This window comes from Ictalurus furcatus, chromosome 19 (assembly GCF_023375685.1).
Source record: "Ictalurus furcatus strain D&B chromosome 19, Billie_1.0, whole genome shotgun sequence".
In the NCBI taxonomy this organism is placed as follows: Eukaryota; Metazoa; Chordata; class Actinopteri; order Siluriformes; family Ictaluridae; genus Ictalurus; species Ictalurus furcatus.
In genome coordinates this window covers 23,237,774-23,258,753 of record NC_071273.1, presented here as the reverse complement: position 1 = coordinate 23,258,753, position 20,980 = coordinate 23,237,774, and the positions used below count along the sequence as shown (strand labels likewise).

At 44.3% G+C, this 20,980-nt stretch overlaps 1 protein-coding gene across 4 annotated transcripts in view; it reads right to left on the bottom strand.

Annotated features, from left to right (window-relative positions):
* sox5 (SRY-box transcription factor 5) overlaps positions 1-20,980 on the bottom strand; it is a 279,205-nt gene that overhangs the window by 147,180 nt on the left and 111,045 nt on the right. For all 4 annotated transcript variants that reach the window (XM_053650130.1, XM_053650129.1, XM_053650131.1 and 1 more), the window contains one exon: positions 10,217-10,286. In XM_053650130.1, the coding sequence (XP_053506105.1) occupies positions 10,217-10,242 (26 nt within the window). In that variant the 5' untranslated portion in view covers positions 10,243-10,286. The remainder of the gene's footprint in view (positions 1-10,216; positions 10,287-20,980) is intronic.

The following is a 20,980-nucleotide window of genomic DNA, read 5'->3' as shown; positions in this document are numbered from 1 at the left end:
GCCCAGGGTGCCAATACTTATTTCTCAAGGAAGGAAGGGAGGGAGGGAGGGAGGGAGGGAGGGGGGGCTTAATTAAAGGCTCTTTCTATAAAGCATACAGTACAGTGCACTACTTAATACAGTATGTTGTAGCCTATGTAGTGAGCATCGACAGTGGACAGGACGTTATTTGGTGTGGAAATATTCTTCAATTAAGATTTAAAATGTGGAAAATAAACAACTAAAGCCTCTTTGGTTCCAAACATTAATCAGAACAATTGTGCGATTTTTGTATTCGACCAATCAGTGCGCCATTGCGCACTATTTCTAGCTCCGCCCACATGTCTTGCTTTGTTATTCCTGGTCCCTGGGCAAGACGGTTAACTAATATCCGGCAAACTTTTGATCGTGGATTCGGTGGAGAACATGGAGATGAATCCGGTTGAAAAGTTTCCTCTCTTCTCCTTAATGCCCTCCACCTCATTCTCTCCATTTCTCCTATTCACCTGGCACGGCTTGTCCCCGTCCTAAGCCTGGCGCTAAGCCGTTTTTCCTAGAATGCAGCTCTGACGACATCACCGCCGTGCTAACGTAAACACAGCACGGCTGTCACTCACCGCCGAGCCACTCCAGTAAACTCCGTCGTCACAATGGCTAGGTTTTTACTACGTGCCAAGATGGTGGCTTGATGGTTAAGGCTCTGGGTTACTGATCGGAAGGTCGGGGGTTCGAGTCCCGGCAACTGTCAAGTTGCCACTGTTGGGCCCTTGAGCAAGGCCCATAACCCTCTCTGCTCCAGGGGGCGCTGTATCATGGCTGATCCTGCGCTCTGACCCCAACCTCCTAACATGCTGGGATATGCGAAGAAATGTGACCAATAAAGACTCGTTATCATTATTATTGAAGTCAAATCCTTCACCACAGAGGTAGTGGGATGGAAATGATCACGCTGTTAGTGGTTAGCATGTATGTTTGCTTCGCACCTCTCGGGCTGAAGGTACGAATCCCGCCTCTGCCCTGTGTGCGTGGAGTTTGCGTGATCGGCATTTCCAAATGATCCGTAGTGCGTTAGTGGGTGTGATTGTGCCCTGCGATGGATTGGCACCCTGTCCATCATGTCCCCCACCTCGTGCCCCGAGTTCCCTGGGATAAGCTCCTGGCTCCCCGTAACCCTGTGTAGGATAAGCGGTACAGAAAATGGATGGACGGATGAACTGTAGCTTCTTAAATTACGTTTCGTTCAAATGACCAAAGCTCGGCTCAAATTTCGCTCGCTGTCCTGTAGTACGGTCAATGTAATGGTGGAAAAAATCACTAACCAAACTCCTACGGTTTCTGGGTCACTTGGTGTGTCTGGAAAGGACTTGTGAATTTGCGAATTCGGGCCTTTGATATCTTAAAAAAAGGCAAAAACATGAGAACATCGTTGCTAGGCGACTGGGATATCCAGATGCCAAGCTACAGCTAGGTAATAAATAGCATGAAGGCAGTGAAAGTGTTCGAAATAAACGAGAACGTCAACATTTCCCCCAGATGTTTAGATCGTTTCGATACGATTCGATATTAGATTACTACCTGAACGTCGACGGAGTTTATTTCGTGCTTTCGACGAATGAAGAAAATACGATGCACTCGCTGTTCAAGTGGCTGTCGCTAGGCGACTCGGAAACACAGACGCCGAGCCGCAGCTAGTTAATAACTATAGTGTAAAGAAAATAATAATAATAATAATTTTGGACTTCTGAGTTAGCTGCGAATATCGGATCGGTGAGCGATTCGTATTCGAAACGCCAAGTCTACTCGATTTGTCGTCATGGAGACAACGTAACTCCGCCTCCACACACCGGTTTCATCGCTTTTTAACGATTTTGGTGCTCAAGCCGAACCTGCGGATTGAAATTCGGTAGAGGATTGTGAGAAAAATGTGTGTGTGTGTGTGTGTGCGTGTTTATTCGGAGCAGCCAGTGGTGGTCACATGAGCAGAAATCAAACAATGGCTGCTCCAGTGGATCGATGACGCAGTGTGATAAACGCCGGCATTTAAAAAGGGCACGGCCACGATGGGGCTCGCTGTAACGACCGTAACACGTTCGCGTAAGTCTTCCCTGTGAACGTGAAGAACAATCAAAGGCTTTTCACCTCCACCACGTGTGTCCTCGTGGCCTCGCCGATAAGACGAGACGCCGAGTACGAGGGGGAGAAGAAAAAAAAAGAAAAAAGGCCACAGTACATCAAGCCATCAATTTACTCCTCGACAATACCGGCACTCCAAGCACACCAGATGATTAGCCATTGTGTGCCTGGTGAGAGAGAGAGAGAGAGAGAGAGAGAGAGAGCGAGAGAGAGAGAGAGAGAATGAATGAATGAATAAAGAGCGGCGCTACAATAATGAGGATGTTTGCTGTCAGCTCTTCAGTCGCTAAATAACAGATGTACCGCGCGCAGCAGATGTGTGCAATTGGAGTCACATCTGAAAACGCAGCTCGACAGAGGCCTTCTTTAAAAAAAAAAAAAAGAAAAAAGAAAAAAAAAGCACACACTTTGTCTCTCTGTGTGTTTTTTTTTTTTTCCTCTCTCGCTGCCTCCTTCTGCTTCTCCTTGCCACCTCGAGCCAAAACGCGCCGAGGAAAAAGACGGCGCCAATCTTTGCCGAACCTTTGAAGAGATTTGGAAAGAGATGACATGGGAAAATTACGAGTAGTGTACCGTCGGGCCGTGCAGTTTGACAGCACTTGGAACGCGACGTGGGGAAAACGTTTTCGGAAAAAGATAAGCACGCACACGCACACACACACGCACGCACACACACACGCACGCACATGCGGGTAGACATCGGTCCCTCGACTCTCCGTCTTCTCTTAAGCGAAGTTTCATCAACACCAGGTAAAAGTCGATAAGAAACCTACACAAACTTGCACAGAAACCAAGGCTGAAGCAGAACTCAGGACTCGAGACTGAGTGTCTATTACTGGCATCCATTTTGTTTTACGACACCAATTTCAGCACAGAACTTCAATCCGACCAATCGGATTCGAGAATTCAGCCAGGCTGTGGGGTCACTTCTTATCAATTCTGAAAGCCTAAACATTACGGGTCAGATTGTAGACGTGCTTTGAGTCACTGATGGACTCGGTGGAACGGCGACGCTGAGTGCGTGAGCTAGGAGCCCAGGAAGTCTCGCGTCTCGCGTCTCGCGTCTCACGTCTCGCGTCTGGTATTCCCGGGGATAGACTCCGGATCCACCGCTACGCTGACCGGGACAAAATGGCTGCGAGTCCAGACGAACGAATGAACAAACTGTTTCGTCGCCCTGTTCGTCCAGACAGGCTGCAGCGTCTCAGCTGGTGCATTATGGGATATGTAGGACAGCGAGTGATACATGTATGGTCCAGGTGATCAGTTTCTACACACTGAAACTACTAAGCAAGACTCGGGATGTCTTCCTGCTTCCTGCACACGGATTAGAATACACAGACGTCAACGTGAAGCAAGTTATTCGACGTCTTGACCGCTGAAACAGGAAGTCAGGGCGGGGCATATCGAGTGGCCCTGCCCACTTTTTAAACAGCCAATAGCGTTTAGCTTACCTCACAACCCAGGCTAATCTGTACTTGACATTTAGTACCGTGGACTTTTATAACCTCTGGGGGCGGGGCACTTCAGAGAGAGAGAGAGCGAGAGAGAGAGAGAGAGAGAGCTTGTTTTCCGTGCGCACGAGCTTATAGATGACCTTACGGTGGACATTTTCCTATTCGAAAAGCCACAATTTTGAGTCCACGTGGACTCGAATACATTCCTGAGGTGAAGTGTTACTTTTCCGAACGCACGTGCACGCGAGCAGAGAAAGAAATCGAATTTTTTCACCCGCTGGGTGAAGAAACGTGATCGTCTCACGTCTTTAACAGGAGTTAAGACGCTTTATGGTGAGAGAGCCTGCGAATGGCACGGTTACTCTTGGTTGGTCTGACACACGCATACGTATGTACATAACACACACACACACACACACACACACACACACACACACAGAGTACACTCCTGTTCCAGCAAACTGCATGCTGTCTCTGTGTGTGTGTGTGTGTGATCCACATGGATTTTTTACTGTCGACTGTCGTGCCCATGGGACCAGATGTCACTACCGCTCTCTCAATCGCTCCTGATTCTCCCTTTCTTTCCGTCTTTCTCTCTCCACTTCTCTCTCTCTTTCTCTGTCCGTCTCTCGTTCTGGTTCTGCAGCCCAGCAGATGGAGAATTATTATTATTATTTTTTAAAATTTTTTTTCCCCCCCATCCCTCAAAAAACTCCTTATCACAATGAACAGGTCACATGCGATCCCTGTGCTTGCTGCTTTCTTTCTTTCTTTCTTTTTGATAAAAAAAAAAAAAATGTATTTACTTTCATTGTTTAAAGAGCCTTTGTTTCACCACAGCGGGATAAAAGCAAAAGAATACACTGAGAAACAAAAGCGTCTCATTTACTCGGAGCGAAACTGGTGTACTGTACGACTCACGGCTCACTGCTCGGGTTATTCGGCGGCGCTCTGGATGCGGGTCTGCGCTCGGGTGTATTATTTCATTAAGTGCTTTTCAGCCCGGGGGAGGGGGGAGGGGGGATTTGTGGGATGAACCTCCAGGATGTGTGTGACAAGGTCACGGCCTCTGACAAATCTCCGCCTGGTCCTGAGTGGCCACAACACACACACACACACACACACGAACGCATGTGGAGACGAAAGAAGACTTTTAAGCTACTGTCAGAGGCGTCGAGAGATCAGACGGCCGCGGAGAAGCGGAGAACGAAGAGGTGGATCGACGTGGAGAAAAGAAGGAGGAGTGTATTAAAGAGAGAGGGAGGCACTTAGGGTGGAGGGGGCGGACGGGGCGGAGGAGGTGGGGGTGGAAGCCAGTTAGACAGAATTCTTCATTGTTCGGGCCGAGAGCTCGCCGTTCTGTTGATCCCGACTGATCCAAAGAAACAAAACTGCATTGTTCCTCGCAGATGGAAGCGAGTGTCGCCAAGGTAACCGGATTAATCTCTTTCTCTTTTCTCCGCTTCCTCCGGTGGAGAGGGCTAATCGCGGCGCGCCATTCACGCCAAAGCCGGGCCTCAAAGCCCGGGCCTCTAACTAGCCCTCTAATTAGCCGCAATTACAATGAAGACAACATGATGAGATAATAGAAATTTGCAGAATAATGACATACCACGGCAAAATATTCCTCCTCCTAAGCAGCGCTGCTTTTTTTCCTCCTCTCACCCCGTTGTGTGTGTGTGTGTGTGTGTGTGTGTGTGTGTGTGTGTGTATGTGTATGTGTGCGTCTCGGCACCGCCACAATGAGCCGGGGCCCTTTTTTTTTTTTTTTTTTTTAAAGCCGAAGGGGTAGAATGGCGCTGCATTCGGAGGCACAGAACCCCATTGTCAACCTCCTCCTTTTTTCCCCTCAATCAACAGCCCATTGTCTGGTTTCTTAAATAAAAATGACTCGAATGCAGGCACACATAATGATCTGCTTCTCACCAGCATGTGAAACACACACACACACACACACACACACACACGCACGCACTCACACATGCACGCTATCGGATAGATGCATGTATACACATGCAGACAGTCCTGTCGGTTTGATACGCGGCTGAAAGAGAGCGAAACAACCGTATGAACCGATTCTACTTCCTGTACAACTAATAACAGCGAGTTACTAATCACACACCGTCAAAACAGACTACTAATTACAGCTGTTATGCTAATATTAGCTCGCTTCCTAGATATCCTGACTTACACTACATAGCTTTCTCGATGCTAGCTATGGTAGCTTGTTAGTAAACTGCTGAGTTTTAAGGACACAGTACAACAACAGCTAGCTTAACATCAGCGAACGTCCTTCTGGGTTTTAACTACACAATACGTTGCTAGTTACTTAGCTAACCGCAAACGCTAAGTACTAACTGATGCAGACGTACCATTAGGTAAGCTAACTAGTAAGCTAGTTTTTAGCATGTGTGGGTTTTGAAGTGTAATCAGATGTCCCGTATTCACTCAGGCACTAACAGACACTGTGAATCGTGCAAAAAATGTAACCACGGATACGCTCGTCGTAGACACACCCACTCGAACGCAATGCTACGTTCGAGTAACGCGCGCCATTTTGATAATTAAGCTAGGAACAAACAAAGAAAACGCCCGGAGTTTAGAATTCAGAGGGATGCGGCATGGAGTCAAAATGGCCGCTCTCACCGCGAATAAAATATCTCGTTTTAAATGTTTTTATAGGAGTATTTCCTTCAGATCAATCGGAAGGAGCGTTGGCATACATTAGCTGGTTAAAATCGATAAGTATGCAGTTCAGCGGGTTGAGAAAGTAAATAAACTGTTCATCTGCAATGCTAACTGGCTAGCTCGGACGCTTTCCTGGAGGCATCCATGTTGTTCCTCCACTTTGTAGCGCTGGAAACCTGTAGCAGCTCGAGATCTAACACTGCCTTAAAGTCCTGTCGGAAACAACGTAATGACGAGGCGAACGCAGCGTCCGTGAACGCCGGCACAACGTCGTAATTACCACTCAGGAGCTCGTATTTTTCGATGAGCATCGGGGGCGTGTCAGTAACGAAACGTCATCAGTATGAAGCGATAGTTATGCACGTTGTCTGTTCAGCTCTTTGTTTTCTTTCAGTAAGGTAAAATAAACCTCTCGCCACTCGCTACGTTTCCATCCAAGGATTGATTTATTTGTTTTGGGGGTTTTTTTTTTTGTGGAAAAAAAAAAAAAAAAGGTTTATCGCATTGAAATGTTTACCGATATAGTTGATGTATCTATAAAATTATCAATAAAATGTCACAAGCTTATTCCGTTCTGACGGCGTCTTCTGATTATTTCGTCCAATTGCGATTCTTCGCGAAATTAAAAACGACGGCAAGCCGGCCAGTTTTAATTCATCGTCTCGATAATAGTCTCCATTTTACGAGGATTTGAGGATACGTGGTACGCAAACGTTCGCGATATACGCAAAAAACAAAACGGCTCGAGGATTTCTTTTGCGATACACGACAACTTTAGTTGAGTTTTTTTTTTTCTTTTTAAGGATTACATCATCACACACACCATTTTAGCAGTAAAACGCCAAACAGGCGAGACACAGCAAATTTTGGAAAATTAAATTCGATAACAGAACGGCTGATGAGGTGGACGGAAACTTGGCTATCGGAACAATCGACGGCTCGCCTTTACCGTCAGTGCGTCTTTCAGTACAACAAAATCTACTGAAAGTTATTGATGCTACGTATAAAAACGAATAAAGTCCTCTCACGTCGTCATTTATTTATTTATTTCCCCCCACTTCTGAATTCGTACGCGCGGACTTCCGAGGACGACTCGAACGCGGCATGAATCCCGAAAACCCGGTAGCGACAGGAAGTACGTTTTGAAGGACCGTAAGGTATTACGTACTCTACGTGCTTGCCATCGTCGTAAATGAACGAAGATAGACGGGGAAAAAAACCTCCGTGTGCCAAAACACAGATTACGCCAGCTGTCACGCTGTGTACAAAATTTTTCACAAAAAACAACACGACAAATAATTTGAGACACAAGCAGCTCGTCCTCGGTGTTTACAGAGACCCCGAGATCATGGATGCGAGGTCTTGGGAGGTCTGAAGGATCTGAGTTTGCATAAGCGCGTATTAAACAGCATGAAGGATGAATCAATCCGGCGTTTGAAGTCTCCTCGCCATCATTAAGCCGACCCGCATTCATTAAAACACATATATTCCACTCAAAGGCGCCGCGATTGTCTTCGTTCTTTTCGTGTCGTACCTTATTAGGAAGTTTTCCCTCACATTCGGAGATGAAATGGCGGAGAGATAAACAAGACCGCGGTAAGCTCGTTTGTCATTATTCTCAGGTGAGTAGCTAATGAGGTAAAAAGGTTAGCGTATTTAAACTTCCATGTTCGGATTATTTGGTATCAGGTTGTTGTTATTTATTTACTTATTTATTTATTTATTTTTAAAAAAGATGTTTACTTGTGTTGATCCGTGAAACCGGTTTGTGAAAACAATAAGGCCTAATTAAAGAGCGGGAGCGTCGCTGTTGTGACAAAGCTACGCCGTGTAGTAACACAATTCAGCGCCGTGGCGTTTGGAGAAATAAATAAATAACGTGTTAAATTCACTTCATTATTCTCTCACAAAAGGTTTGTGACTCTGTTCAGTGAGCTATAGTTCACGCTGTGTTGTAATTAACGTTACTAGAATATCCAAAATATCCAAAATAATTAGTGTTGGTTCAGTGAAGTGGGTTTTGTTTTGGGTTTTTTTTTTGGAAAAAGGCGCAGGGTGCGTTGTTTCAGGAAAATAATCAACAACAGCATTAGTGAATTATCTTCCTATGACAGCATGTCGTAAAGTGTTTTATTCCTCTTATATCACGGCAATTTGCCAATGATTACAATTGTGTTGTATGTTCTATGTATTTACGCTAATATTATGTGTTATTTTATTTATTAAAGAACGACGTAAGACATTTGTCCCTTTATAGTTACATTTAATAATGTGGAGAATCTGTGATAAAGAAGTTAGGTTCCCTCACGAGTCTCTCTCTTTTCTCTCTGTTAAAGTTAATACTATACCTGTACTTTGTGTACTACGTCTATTCTTTGTGTACTACACTACTCTTATACTTTGTGTACTACATCTATGCTTTGTGTACTTTGTTTATACTTTGTGTACTTTGTTTATACTTTGTGTACTACATCTATGCTTTGTGTACTTTGTTTATATTTGTGTACTTTATTTATACTTTGTGTACTACATCTATGCTTTGTGTACTTTGTTTATACTTTGTGTACTTTGTTTATGCTTTGTGTACTACACTACTCTTATACTTTGTGTACTTTGTTTATACTTTGTGTACTACACTACTCTCATACTTTGTGTACTTTGTTTATACTTTGTGTACTACACTACTCTCATACTTTGTGTACTTTGTTTATACTTTGTGTACTACACTACTCTCATACTTTGTGTACTTTGTTTATACTTTGTGTACTACACTACTCTCATACTTTGTGTACTTTGTTTATACTTTGTGTCCTACACTACTCTCATACTTTGCGTAGTTTTTTATACTATGTGTACAACACTACTCTTATACTTTGTGTACTACGTCTATATTTTGTGTACCACACTACTCATAATTAGTGTACTACGTCTATGTTTTGTGTAGTACACTACTCATACTTTGTGTACTATGTTTAAGGTTTGTGTAGTACACTACTCATACTCTGTGTACTGTGTTTATGCTTTGTGTACTATGTTTATGCTTTGTGTACTATGTTTATGCTTTGTGTACTACATTTATGCCCTGTGTACTACACTACTCATACTTTGTGTACTATGTTTAAGGTTTGTGTACTACACTACTCATACTTTGTGTACTATGTTTAAGGTTTGTGTAGTACACTACTCACACTCTGTGTACTGTGTTTATGCTTTGTGTACTACACTACTCATACTCTGTGTACTAGGTTTATGCTTTGTGTACTACACTACTCATACTCTGTGTACTAGGTTTATGCTTTGTGTACTACACTACTCATACTCTGTGTACTAGGTTTATGCTTTGTGTACTACACTACTCATACTCTGTGTACTGTGTTTATGCTTTGTGTACTACACTACTCATACTCTGTGTACTGTGTTTATGCTTTGTGTACTACACTACTCATACTCTGTGTACTGTGTTTATGCTTTGTGTACTATGTTTATGCTTTGTGTACTACACTACTCATACTCTGTGTACTGTGTTTATGCTTTGTGTACTATGTTTATGCTTTGTGTACTACACTACTCATACTCTGTGTACTGTGTTTATGCTTTGTGTACTACACTACTCATACTCTGTGTACTAGGTTTATGCTTTGTGTACTACACTACTCATACTCTGTGTACTAGGTTTATGCTTTGTGTACTACATTTATACTTTGTGAACTATGCTTATGCTTTGTGTATTACACTACTCTTATACATAAGCATTAGTACACTTTGTGTACTAATGCTTTCTGTACTATGTCTATGCTTTGTGTGTGTGTGTATGTGTATGTGTGTGTTCGTGTGTGTGTGTGTGTGTGTGTGTGTGTGGGTCAGACAGGTGAAATGACATGAAATTAAACAAGACAGTATTTTGTAAACACCAACTCCCAGAATTCCCTGTGGGAGTCGCTGAGTACAGCATGACTCACCTGTCTTCAGATTCAGCAGTCTTCATTCCCCCTCGGTGTGCGAGAGTGTGTGTTCAACAGCAGGATGTGTCTGCAAACACAATCATTAAAAAAGTACAAGGGTTAGCGTGTGTGTGAGTGAGAGAGAGAGAGAGAGAGAGAGAGAGAGAGGATGTGGGTTAATATGTGTGACTTGGTGAGTGTGGGATGATTACGAGATGAAAGGCGTGATGTGCGGGGCTCGTAATGAGACTGCGGGGTGATTAATACTGACACTGTGAGCTGCCTCTAATTACTCTAATTCAATCAGTCCTATTCCACACACACACACACACACATACACACACACATGGTCTTACTATCCTTTGAGGACCTTCCACTGACCTAAATCTAATCCTAACCTTAACCTCAGTAAGATGCTGTGGTAAAAAAAAAAAGTTTGTAAACAACAACAACAACAACAACACACTACCAACCAAATGTCAGATATTTCTAACCTTATGGGGACATTTGGTCCCCACCAAGATATAAAAACGTGTGTGTGTGTGTCAGTCCAGAAGAAAAGCTATTGAAGACATCACTTTTTACTTCTTCTTTTAAAAGGAAATGGAGTGGATTTGTTTACAAAATTTGTAATGGTTTTAATGCTTATAATGGGAATTGTATGAGTTTTACTGGAAACGGTAATGGACCCTGTGGGTCTCTACAGGTAATTTTTGCCTTCTATTGGTGACATGTTATATCTAGTGGATACCATTAAAGACTGGTAATGGTTTTAACGGTCAGCTGATGGTTTGTGATGGTACTTGTAGTGGAAACCATTAGAATTTCTGTGATGGTTTTTGTTGGGGTTTTTCAGCAGGGTTTCTTGGAGAGAATTTTGAGATATACATACGTAAAAAAAAACCTCAACCAAATACTAAATGTCAAACATCCAGTGAGGCAACACTAAAATGGACTCCCCCAAACAGCAATCGAGATCGAAAGACATCCCCCCCAACACACACACACACACACACATCCCCCCCTCCCTCTTCCTCATCGTCCTCTTCCTTTCTGCCGTAATTAGCCGAAGCCCGTTGACTGACGACCTCGTAAACGAGCAGCATTATGTGATACCGCTTCACTTTGTTTCGCGTGGGATCAGAAAGGAAGTTGCAGCCAATTATCATAATTAAGCCGCTTGATTTGCTCGCTGGCGTGCGGGAAAGCATGGCTCTCGTTAGCTAAACGCCTCTGGAACGTATTTCGGATCCGTCGCCGCTGGGGTCGTAAACAAGGGAAACGCTCTGACGCGCATTTTTCATGACCGATTTCTACGTTCTCTCAGTTTTCCGTACTGAATATCCAGCTCTTCTTTTTATTGCACGCAAATATACACACCCACTTTGGGTTAATCAGAGCTCGTTTAAAGGGGTAAAGGGGAGAGAAGATGAATTGCTCTCCATTCAGGACCTATGTGGAGACATCAAGCCTTGCTGATATGAGCGAGAGCTGAACCGTGTGTGTGTGTGTGTGTGGGTTTTGTCTCCGAGTCGCTTCTTATCTTGCTCTCTGTTCAACAGAACACAGTTGTTGTAAGTAAGTATAGGTGGGTTCCTGTGTACAAAGGGTGTGGAGGTATTGTGTCAGTGTGTGTGCGTGTGTATGTATGTATGTGTGTGTGTGTTTAAGGTAAGCGTGAGACGAAGGACTTTAGACGACGTTAGCGAGTGAAAGGCTCTTTGTAAAGGTGGGGGGCAAGACGAGAGGAAAGGGGTCGAGGTGGAGGGGAGGCGAGGCCTCCAGGATAATGAACTTCATTGTGTTTTGTTTGAGGAATGCGTCGAGGTATGGTTCAAATCAATGCCCCGCACCCTGCCATTGTCCCCACCCTGCTACCCCCACGTACCAGATTTGGTGCACTGCACCACCCCCCACCACCTAGCTTGCACTCTAACTGAAAATCAAACTAAGAAAGTGTGTAATATATAGGGCAGACCTCAACCCTGCTGTATTTGGCCTTAATTAGAACGGACTCAGACAGCGGGCCGGTAAATTAGCACTGTAACCGTGCCCGAGCTCGGGAATCAACAGAGGAGGACTCGACAGTCAAAGGGCAGAGGCTGAGAGATTAAAAGCTGCCTTGAGAAGCCGACAGACCAACCACACACACACACACACACACACACACACACACACACAGCCTCACCTGGCAGACAGCTTGCTAAGAGGGGGTAAGTATGGAGGGGGGAGGTGTGCGAGCGAGAAGCATCGGATTGACTACGTTTAATTAGTGTCAGTGGATCGGTCCCAGCGGAGTCGACTAATTAAAGTCTAACGCGTAAATGTAATTACCTGCAAGCGCTGAACATGTTTCATTTAACACGGACCTCCTGTTTGAAATGGCGCTGCTCCTACTCACCGAGCAGGTACAGCCTGCTCGCGATCATACAGACCGCATGACGCAGCAACTCCAGACGTTGATGCACAAAAGCGCCTGGTGTTTCAGCTCCCTTTTAACCAGCTCCACAAGAGGGCCAAGACTTTTACCTCATGCACCTATGAACAACTGGTGAAATCAATACCAAGGTTTTTTTGGTGCTCGTCAATACCAAAAGGAGTACTGAGTGTTAATCAATCAGGGACGTCATGGAACATTTTAATGAACTCTGTTTAGGTTGAGCTGCTAGCAACGCAGTTTTCTGTGTAGACCTGTAGCGCACATGACATGGCTCTGCACTCGCACATGGTCTGCACTTATATAGCGCTTTTTTAACCTCAACGGTTCTACAAAGCGCTTTACATTGGTTCTCATTCACCCATTCACACACACACACACACACACACACACACACTCACACAACAAGGGTAGCAGAGCTGCCATGCAAGGCACTAACTTGCCATCGGGAGCAACTTGGGGTTCAGTGCCTTGCCCAAGGACACTTCGGTATGTGGAGTCACGTGGGCCGGGAATTGAATAATCAACCCTACAATTAGTGGACAACCCGCTCTACCACCCGAACCACCTGAACCACAGCAGCCAAATCCATCCATCCATGCATTCATCCATCCATCCATTCATACATCCATTCATACATCCATGCATTCATACATCCATCCAGTCATTCATCCACCCATACATCCATCCATCCATCCATCCATCCATGCATTCATCCATCCATCCATCCATTCATACATCCGTGCATTCATACATCCATTCATACATCCATCCAGTCATTCATCCACCCATACATCCATCCATCCATCCATTCATACATCCATCCACCCATACATCCATCCATTCATCCATCCATCCATCCATCCATTCATACATCCGTGCATTCATACATCCATTCATACATCCATCCAGTCATTCATCCACCCATACATCCATCCATCCATCCATTCATACATCCATCCACCCATACATCCATCCATTCATCCATCCATCCATCCATCCATCCATTCATACATCCATGCATTCATCCATCCATTCATACATCCATCCAGTCATTCATCCACCCATACATCCATCCATCCATCCATTCATACATACATCCAGTCATTCATCCACCCATACATCCATCCATCCATCCATGCATTCATCCATCCATCCATTCATCCATTCATTCATCCATTCATACATCCATGCATTCATACATCCATCCAGTCATTCATTCATCCATCCATCCATGCATTCATCCATCCATTCATACATCCATCCATTCATTCATCCATCCATCCATCCATGCATTCATCCATCCATTCATACATCCATCTCTCCATGCATTCATCCATCCATCCAACCATCCCTCCATCCATCCATCCATCATTTTCTTTTCCAATAGATATGCCAATCAACCATGCATGTCTATGGACTGGGGGAGGAAACCAGAGTACCCGGAGAAGTAGTTCTTGATATTTTCTCAGGACTTGGTCTGCGTTGCTTTGATTACTGTCAGTAACCCTACCTCCAGGTGACCGTCGTTTCACGTTGTCTTCTCTTTAGCGTGACAACATACGCGTAGTATCGTGTGGTATCGAATGTTGGTACCAGGGCATTTTTTTATGAATACGCCATCACGCTAATGAACAGACTTATGAGTAAACGAGCATGGCGTCGATGTATCCCTAATTCGAACCCAATTCCTCATAAGCGCCTCGATGACAAGCTTCTTTTTTTATTTACCAGCCCCAACAAGCCGAAGAGAACCAAAACAACAGAGAAGCTGCGGACAATGAAATCTGACCTAGACTGCGCCCCTGAGTGCTCCCACTGATCTCGCTATTACTGGACCACTTTTCCCAGCAGTCAATGGTGCAGACGGACCTCTAAGCTCGCTCTGAGCGCAGCAGTGCCTCTCCTCTGTACAGTCACTCTGTGGTCGCGTCACATCATTTAAAAGTTCGTTTTAATTGATTTCCACCCTGGGAACAAGCTTTTCTGCTCAATGGCAGCCTTTTTCTCTCTCCACGTAACGCACTCTCCGACTGTTTTTTTTTTTTCCCTGCTGCTGTGAGAGACTGTGTGAATGTCTGTACATCTAAGTGTGCTTTTTTTTTTGACCCTCTCCCTTTCTCTCTTTCTTTGGGTTTTGTCGAAAGTGCATTAGCTTCCAAACAGAGTAATGTGTGTTCGATTGTGAATCGATAGCACTCACCTCTCTGCAAGTAGACGCGGAGGGTTGGGAAGGGGAAAGTGTGTTTGTAAACAGTGCCATGGCAACCGTGGCTACTGCGAAGTAGGAGCATTACCTTGAGGAAAAAGTCGCTAATTTTTTCTCTCCGTCTGACCAACATTGCGATTACCCACATGCGCATGCTAAGAGGAGAACCCCCTACTACCGCAAACTCCAAATTCTTGCTGAGAATAGAGATAAAAAGCCGTGTGAACAATCTGAGAGGGGAGGGACAGTGATCTCCAGGTCATCAGTGCCCTCTTTATCTTACTGTTCTTTCTGCTTTTGTCCTATTCAGGATGAAAAAAACCCCAATGAGCTTTGCATGTTTGAATGCTAACAATAAGGCCATTGTCATCCTCTAGCGGTCATGTGCAACGAGACGCCGATGTTTAGAACCGATTAAAAGGCATGACACTGCATGAAATTAGCTTAGTGATGTGTTCTGTTAGGAAGATCAAACGAGAATATGAGTACCTTCGATTACCCTTGATGTTCTTCCGACCTAGAGATGTAACCGAATACAGATATTTGGCATGAACAGATGCAAACACGGATATGAATGGGAGATGCACTATTTGTCTTGGTTTGCTGGTTGAGACCAGAGGTGTGCGTTGGGACCGGGATCCCGAAACAGACGCAACAAATATGTATGTGGGACAAATAACGGCCGGGTTCATAAAAAAAAAAAAAACAGTCCTGCTCGGATCTCTAGTGAAGACTATTTATGACCTGGAGGGATGTAGCTGAGGTTGAGGAACTGTCAGAGCCAGAATTCACACATCAGACTGGATTTCTCCATCCAGGTTTTTTTCCTTCCAACAAATAACAAACCTTTTTATAAGCTTTCTGCTTTCTACAGTAAACCATAGTGTCATTGTGTTACCGCTCTACTACCGAAGCTCTAAAGAAGCACGTTCTCTAGCTAGTCCGCATTTTTTCACAACTATAGATGACATGTATACCTTAAGACACACATTTTGTATGCTAATTTTGTGTGAAGTTACCGTCCACAATTTTACCATGCACAAAGCGCATCCATCATGGCTACTAAAAGGTGGTATGTCTCTTTCCCCCGGGCCACAATGTGCATTTCTCAAAACTGCACAAACAAGTCATAAAAATACCAGAGGGACACATGAAATCCCCGTACTCCCCACTCCAACCCAGGCTCATGCACTCTCCGCTTCTTTGTGACAAAGAATTCCATTCAGCGCTGAGTGACTTCTCTTATGACGCATGGACCGACTTAACGCACAATAGCCGTTGCGGAAACAAAAGGCAGATTATTAAGTTGGAGGAAAAAAAGGGGTGGGGGGTGGGGGGGGGGGTGATGACAGAGAGAGAGCGAGAGAGTGAAAGAGAAGTGGAGATAGAGCCGAAGAGAGAGAGAGAGAGAGAGAGCGAGACAAAAGACAAAACGTGGCAGTTCACTATGGGCAGTTGCACATCTGGTGACCATGTGTGGCTGAGATTGAGTGCTAATGATGGTCTTCCTGAACTCTCCACAATTAGCTAGACCCAGGGCAAGACCATCCCTCCAAGACCCAAAAGGAGGAGGAACGGGGGGGGGGGGGGAATGGGCAAAGCTAACACATCATGATGCAAACCAACCATTCAGGAAAACAGCACCTCAAAAACAAAAGAGGGACCCCTCTCTGGCTTCTCTGCAAGCTGGGAAGAGAGTGAAAGTGCTATGGAAACTACGGAAAAATGTAGAGAGTAAACGCTCAGAAAAAGAAAGAGTATTAAACTGTACCATACTGTGTTGATGGGCTGGTACCTTCAAGCTGGTACCGTTCGTATGTATCCTTCACCTAGAAATGTAGATGTAGTGTACCTCTTTGGCTCGATCTCTCTTTCTCTTTTCATCAAATCCCCATTTTCGTTCGATTGAATAGTCTGCCTTGTGTTTCCGAAAGCGTGCACTACGTTGGTCAGTGTGTCATAAGATTTACATACTTAATTATGGTAATTATGGTCCAGTTGTAAACCTTAAATCTTTTTAAAGGTACACTATATCCATTTTGGGCGGCACGCTGGTGCTTCACAGCTCCTGGGTTCGATTCTGAGCTACTGTCTTTGTGGATGTGGATGTTCTCCCGGTATCTGTGTGAGGTTCCACATGGGTTCTCGAGCTTCCTCACACATCCCTCACAAGAATGTGTGCATGGTGCCCTGAGATGGGCTGGCGTTCCATCCATGTCGTATTCCCGCCTTGGGATAGGCTCCATACTCAGACCAGGTTGAAAGGGTGCTGAAGATGAATGAAGGAGGGAACGAGTATATCCACATTTCAAGGTGAAAGATACATATTAAAGGTACAATAGATAACGGAAGCACTAAAGCGACATGGAAAGGTACTGTTTTTTTCTCTTAGAGCGTATGTTCTGGCAAGCCGTCTCGGTAACATGTGACCGGTGCTTCTTTTTCTTAGCAAAGAATCTAATCTCAGCGGCGTGGTATTCACGGGTGAACCATTTTGCAGACGGTAGCAGCTGTGGGTTGAAAAGTGAGCCCAGATGTTAAGAAAAATTAATTTGTTCAATCGAGTGAGATCGGCCGGGTCCCTTTCCTAGCGCGCTCTCTGCGGCCTCGCTTCATCGGGGGGCTGCTGTACACGGTCAAGGTCTTTTGTGAGGGTTCGGCGCTGGAAGCAATTACCAGCGTCGAGAAGTTGTCGGAGAAGTGTGGGTGGTTTTGTTCGCTGGAGATTGGCTCCATTGGCGCCGCTATTGATGTGCGCCGCAGATTTCTGAAAGGTGTCAACCGAGCCGACCCCAGGAGGTGCAAACATGGAAAAAGTTTCAGCAAACAATTTGCTTCAAATGGGAAGGTCTCATCATACACTCGGAAACCTGTTGTGTAACTGTGTGTTAAATAAAATGAATGGAGGGCTCAAGACAATTTAGTGGGGGGAAGGTGCGGGGAAGGATCTTTCTTTCTTTCTTTCTGAGCGACGGCGCTCTTTCGAGAAGAGAAAGAAAGGAGAAAGAGATCAATAAAAGTGTACTTCATCCTCTCTGAGGCCATTTCGACAGCTACCACCACTCCTGCCACCGTCACGATCCAAAAGCATGTAAGCAAAAGGGATTTGGAGAAAGAATGAAACTGGGAAACGACTATTTTGTTAGAGATGGCGTGAACAGACCAGTGAAATGATATATTCATGCAGACTTTTTGCCGGGATTAAAATGCATTCTAAACATTATGCAAACCCAGAAGGAAAAAGTGGTGTAGCTGAAAGTCGACATGGTATATGATTTATTGTGTCTAGTATGTGTGCATCACATGGTCACAGTGTCTGTATCAGTATCTGTTTAGTGCTCCAAATATTACTATTAAGATTGAAACCCAAGGTGGGCGTGGCCTAAACCTAAGAGAGTTTTTTTGTTGTTGTTGTTTTTTTTTAAACCCTGGAAAATATCCCAGATGTAGAAATGCAGTAGTGTCAGCATGGTGTGTAAATTCTGGCTCTCACAGTTCAGTCCTCAACCTCAGCTACATCACTCCAGTCCTGTACAGACCACTTTGTTTGTACCTGTCTGCATTTTATCGCTTCTATTTCCCAAGTAGCTCCATTGAAAATACACCATGTCCCTGCCCAGGCAGTTACTAAGGATGAACAAACAAACATGGTCTTTCTTTGTCCCGCAAGCTTCATATCAGTCCTCCCACTTTTTATGGTGTCCCATAGGATCCCAGTCCTGATGCACACCTCGAACCTGAACCAAATGTAGCAAGTTTTCCATAAAAAAAGAAGAAGAAGCATAAATAGCACTCTTTCTATATTCCTCCTTCCAGAGCCTCACTAGTGCCCAACAGCTACCAATCTCAGAGAGCAAAGGCTGACATACTTCCTCGGTTTATTTGCGACGTCAGTCGTCGGACCTGGTTCTGTCTTGGTCATATTTATTGATGAAAAACTACCAGGCTCTCTTGCAATCAGTCTTGGGTAAGTTACGCAAAAACCAGTAATCCATTACAGATGACTAATTACTACTTTAAAATCGTAATCTGATTACATTACTGATTACGGCACGTAAAAAGGCATCAGATTACTAATTCCTTTACTTTCACGTTACTTTCAAAACCTACAAAATCAAACCTACAAAAATACACTACAAAGTGAAACTCAGAGTTCTTTCAGGAATTGTAGCGCGCGTCAGTACGATCAGAAAAAGTCGGATTTATCATAAAACCTGCCTTGGGTGTTGTCACTGTTTGTTGGACGACCAGACGGATAAAATATTAAACTTTTCTAACTAGGCTAGTTTGGAGGCACAGCTAAGCTATTACTCTATGGGTTTAGCTGCTACAGAGCCATGTAGAGTACATTCTTTTTCTTTACGCTCTGCTCATGTCATGTTCACGGAAACTGGAACTCATATAGACATTTACACACATTGTTTTCTCGCTCAGCATCAGAGGATGTTCGTGTTTCAGTTTCAATACATTTATTGGTTTAGAAATAATCATTAAAAATCAGCGTATATATATATATACATTTTCCCTCACACTGGGCTAGCATTTGGCTGAATTGAGTTAGCACGTTCGCCTCACACCTCCAGGGTCGGGGGGTTCGATTCCCACCGTGGCCCTGTGTGTGTGTGGAGTTTGCATGTTCTCCCCGTGCTGCGGGGGTTTCCTCCGGGTACTCCGGTTTCCTCCCCCAGTCAAAAGACATGCATGGTAGGTTGATTGGCGTGTCCAAAGTGTCTGTAGTGTATGAATGGGTGTGTGAGTGTGTATGTGAGTGTGCCCTGCGATGGATTGGCACCCTGCCTTGTGCTCCCTGGGATAGGCTCCAGGTTCCCCGTGACCCTGAAAAGGATAAAGCGGTATAGAGGATGGATGGATGGATGGATGGAGAGACCGTCAGCCAATAAGACACGAGTATTTCCACGTATTTTCCTGTAAACCCTGTCTGATTGGTCTCACCTCCATTCACTGAAGATATAATATCACAAGCGTCTTCTTTTACTGACGTTCAGTTACGTAGTGACGAACCGCTCCAAGTGGAGAATCATTCGGGGATAAAGAAAAAGTCAGCCACCAATGCCCAGGCCAAATTTCACCCCTGGCGGTCGTGTAAAACGTCATTTATTTTAAAAATGCATTTGACTTGTCTGCATCTGGCTTGTCAGACTAGTCTACCTGTGACAAATGTGCGCTAGTTTACCAGATTTTAACTAGCTGTCTATCCACGTGCTCACAAAGGGGTGGGGTCTGAGGTGCATCTAATTTAAATACTCATGTATATTCATAGGTTTTGGAATCTCTAATGAAAGTGGAGGTGTAGATATGTTCCTGGGTTGTTGTTGTTGTTGTTTTTAGTCATTAACAGACAAATGAAACAATATCTTGTTAAACATTGAAATATTATTCAAGTTTAAAAATGACAGTTTGTTTTCATTTGTTTCATCTGAAGCGTGTGGATAATGACAGTATGAACTGAAATACAAACGATGACAACAACAACAACCTTGATACATGCTTACAGTAAATTACTATCACACACACACACACACGTACGTAACTTTGTGTTACCGCTGTGTGTCGAACACTTTGAAAGAGGATCAGAGCACTCATTTTCATGCCATGCTTTCATAAGCACCTTTCCATCTAATATCAAAAACAATATAAATGCAGCACAGTGAGAGAAGATAAATCTCACATATTATTTAATGTGTGTGTGTGTGTGTGTGTGTGTGTGTGTGTGTGATGTCTAATAGACATCCTGCAGAGTAAATTCTATACCACGTTTTACCCACACACATACAGGAGCAGGCAGTAGGATCAGTAGAATCTGATCTAGGATCTGATCTAGATGAGCTCCTGTAGTGAATTAGATCAGGAGTGATGCGTTTGAAACTGCGTTTGAAAGTGTAGCTTTTGAGTGTAGCTTTGAGAGAAAACCACACTGATGTATAACAGAGCAGAGAACCAATTCTTTTAATCTTACATACTGTATGATGTGTTCACTCGGGCTGTATGATACACTCACTCGGGCTGTATGATACACTCACTCGGGCTGTACGATACACTCACTCGGGCTGTACGATGCTCTCACTCGGGCTGTACGATACACTCACTCGGGCTGTACGATGCACTCACTCGGGCT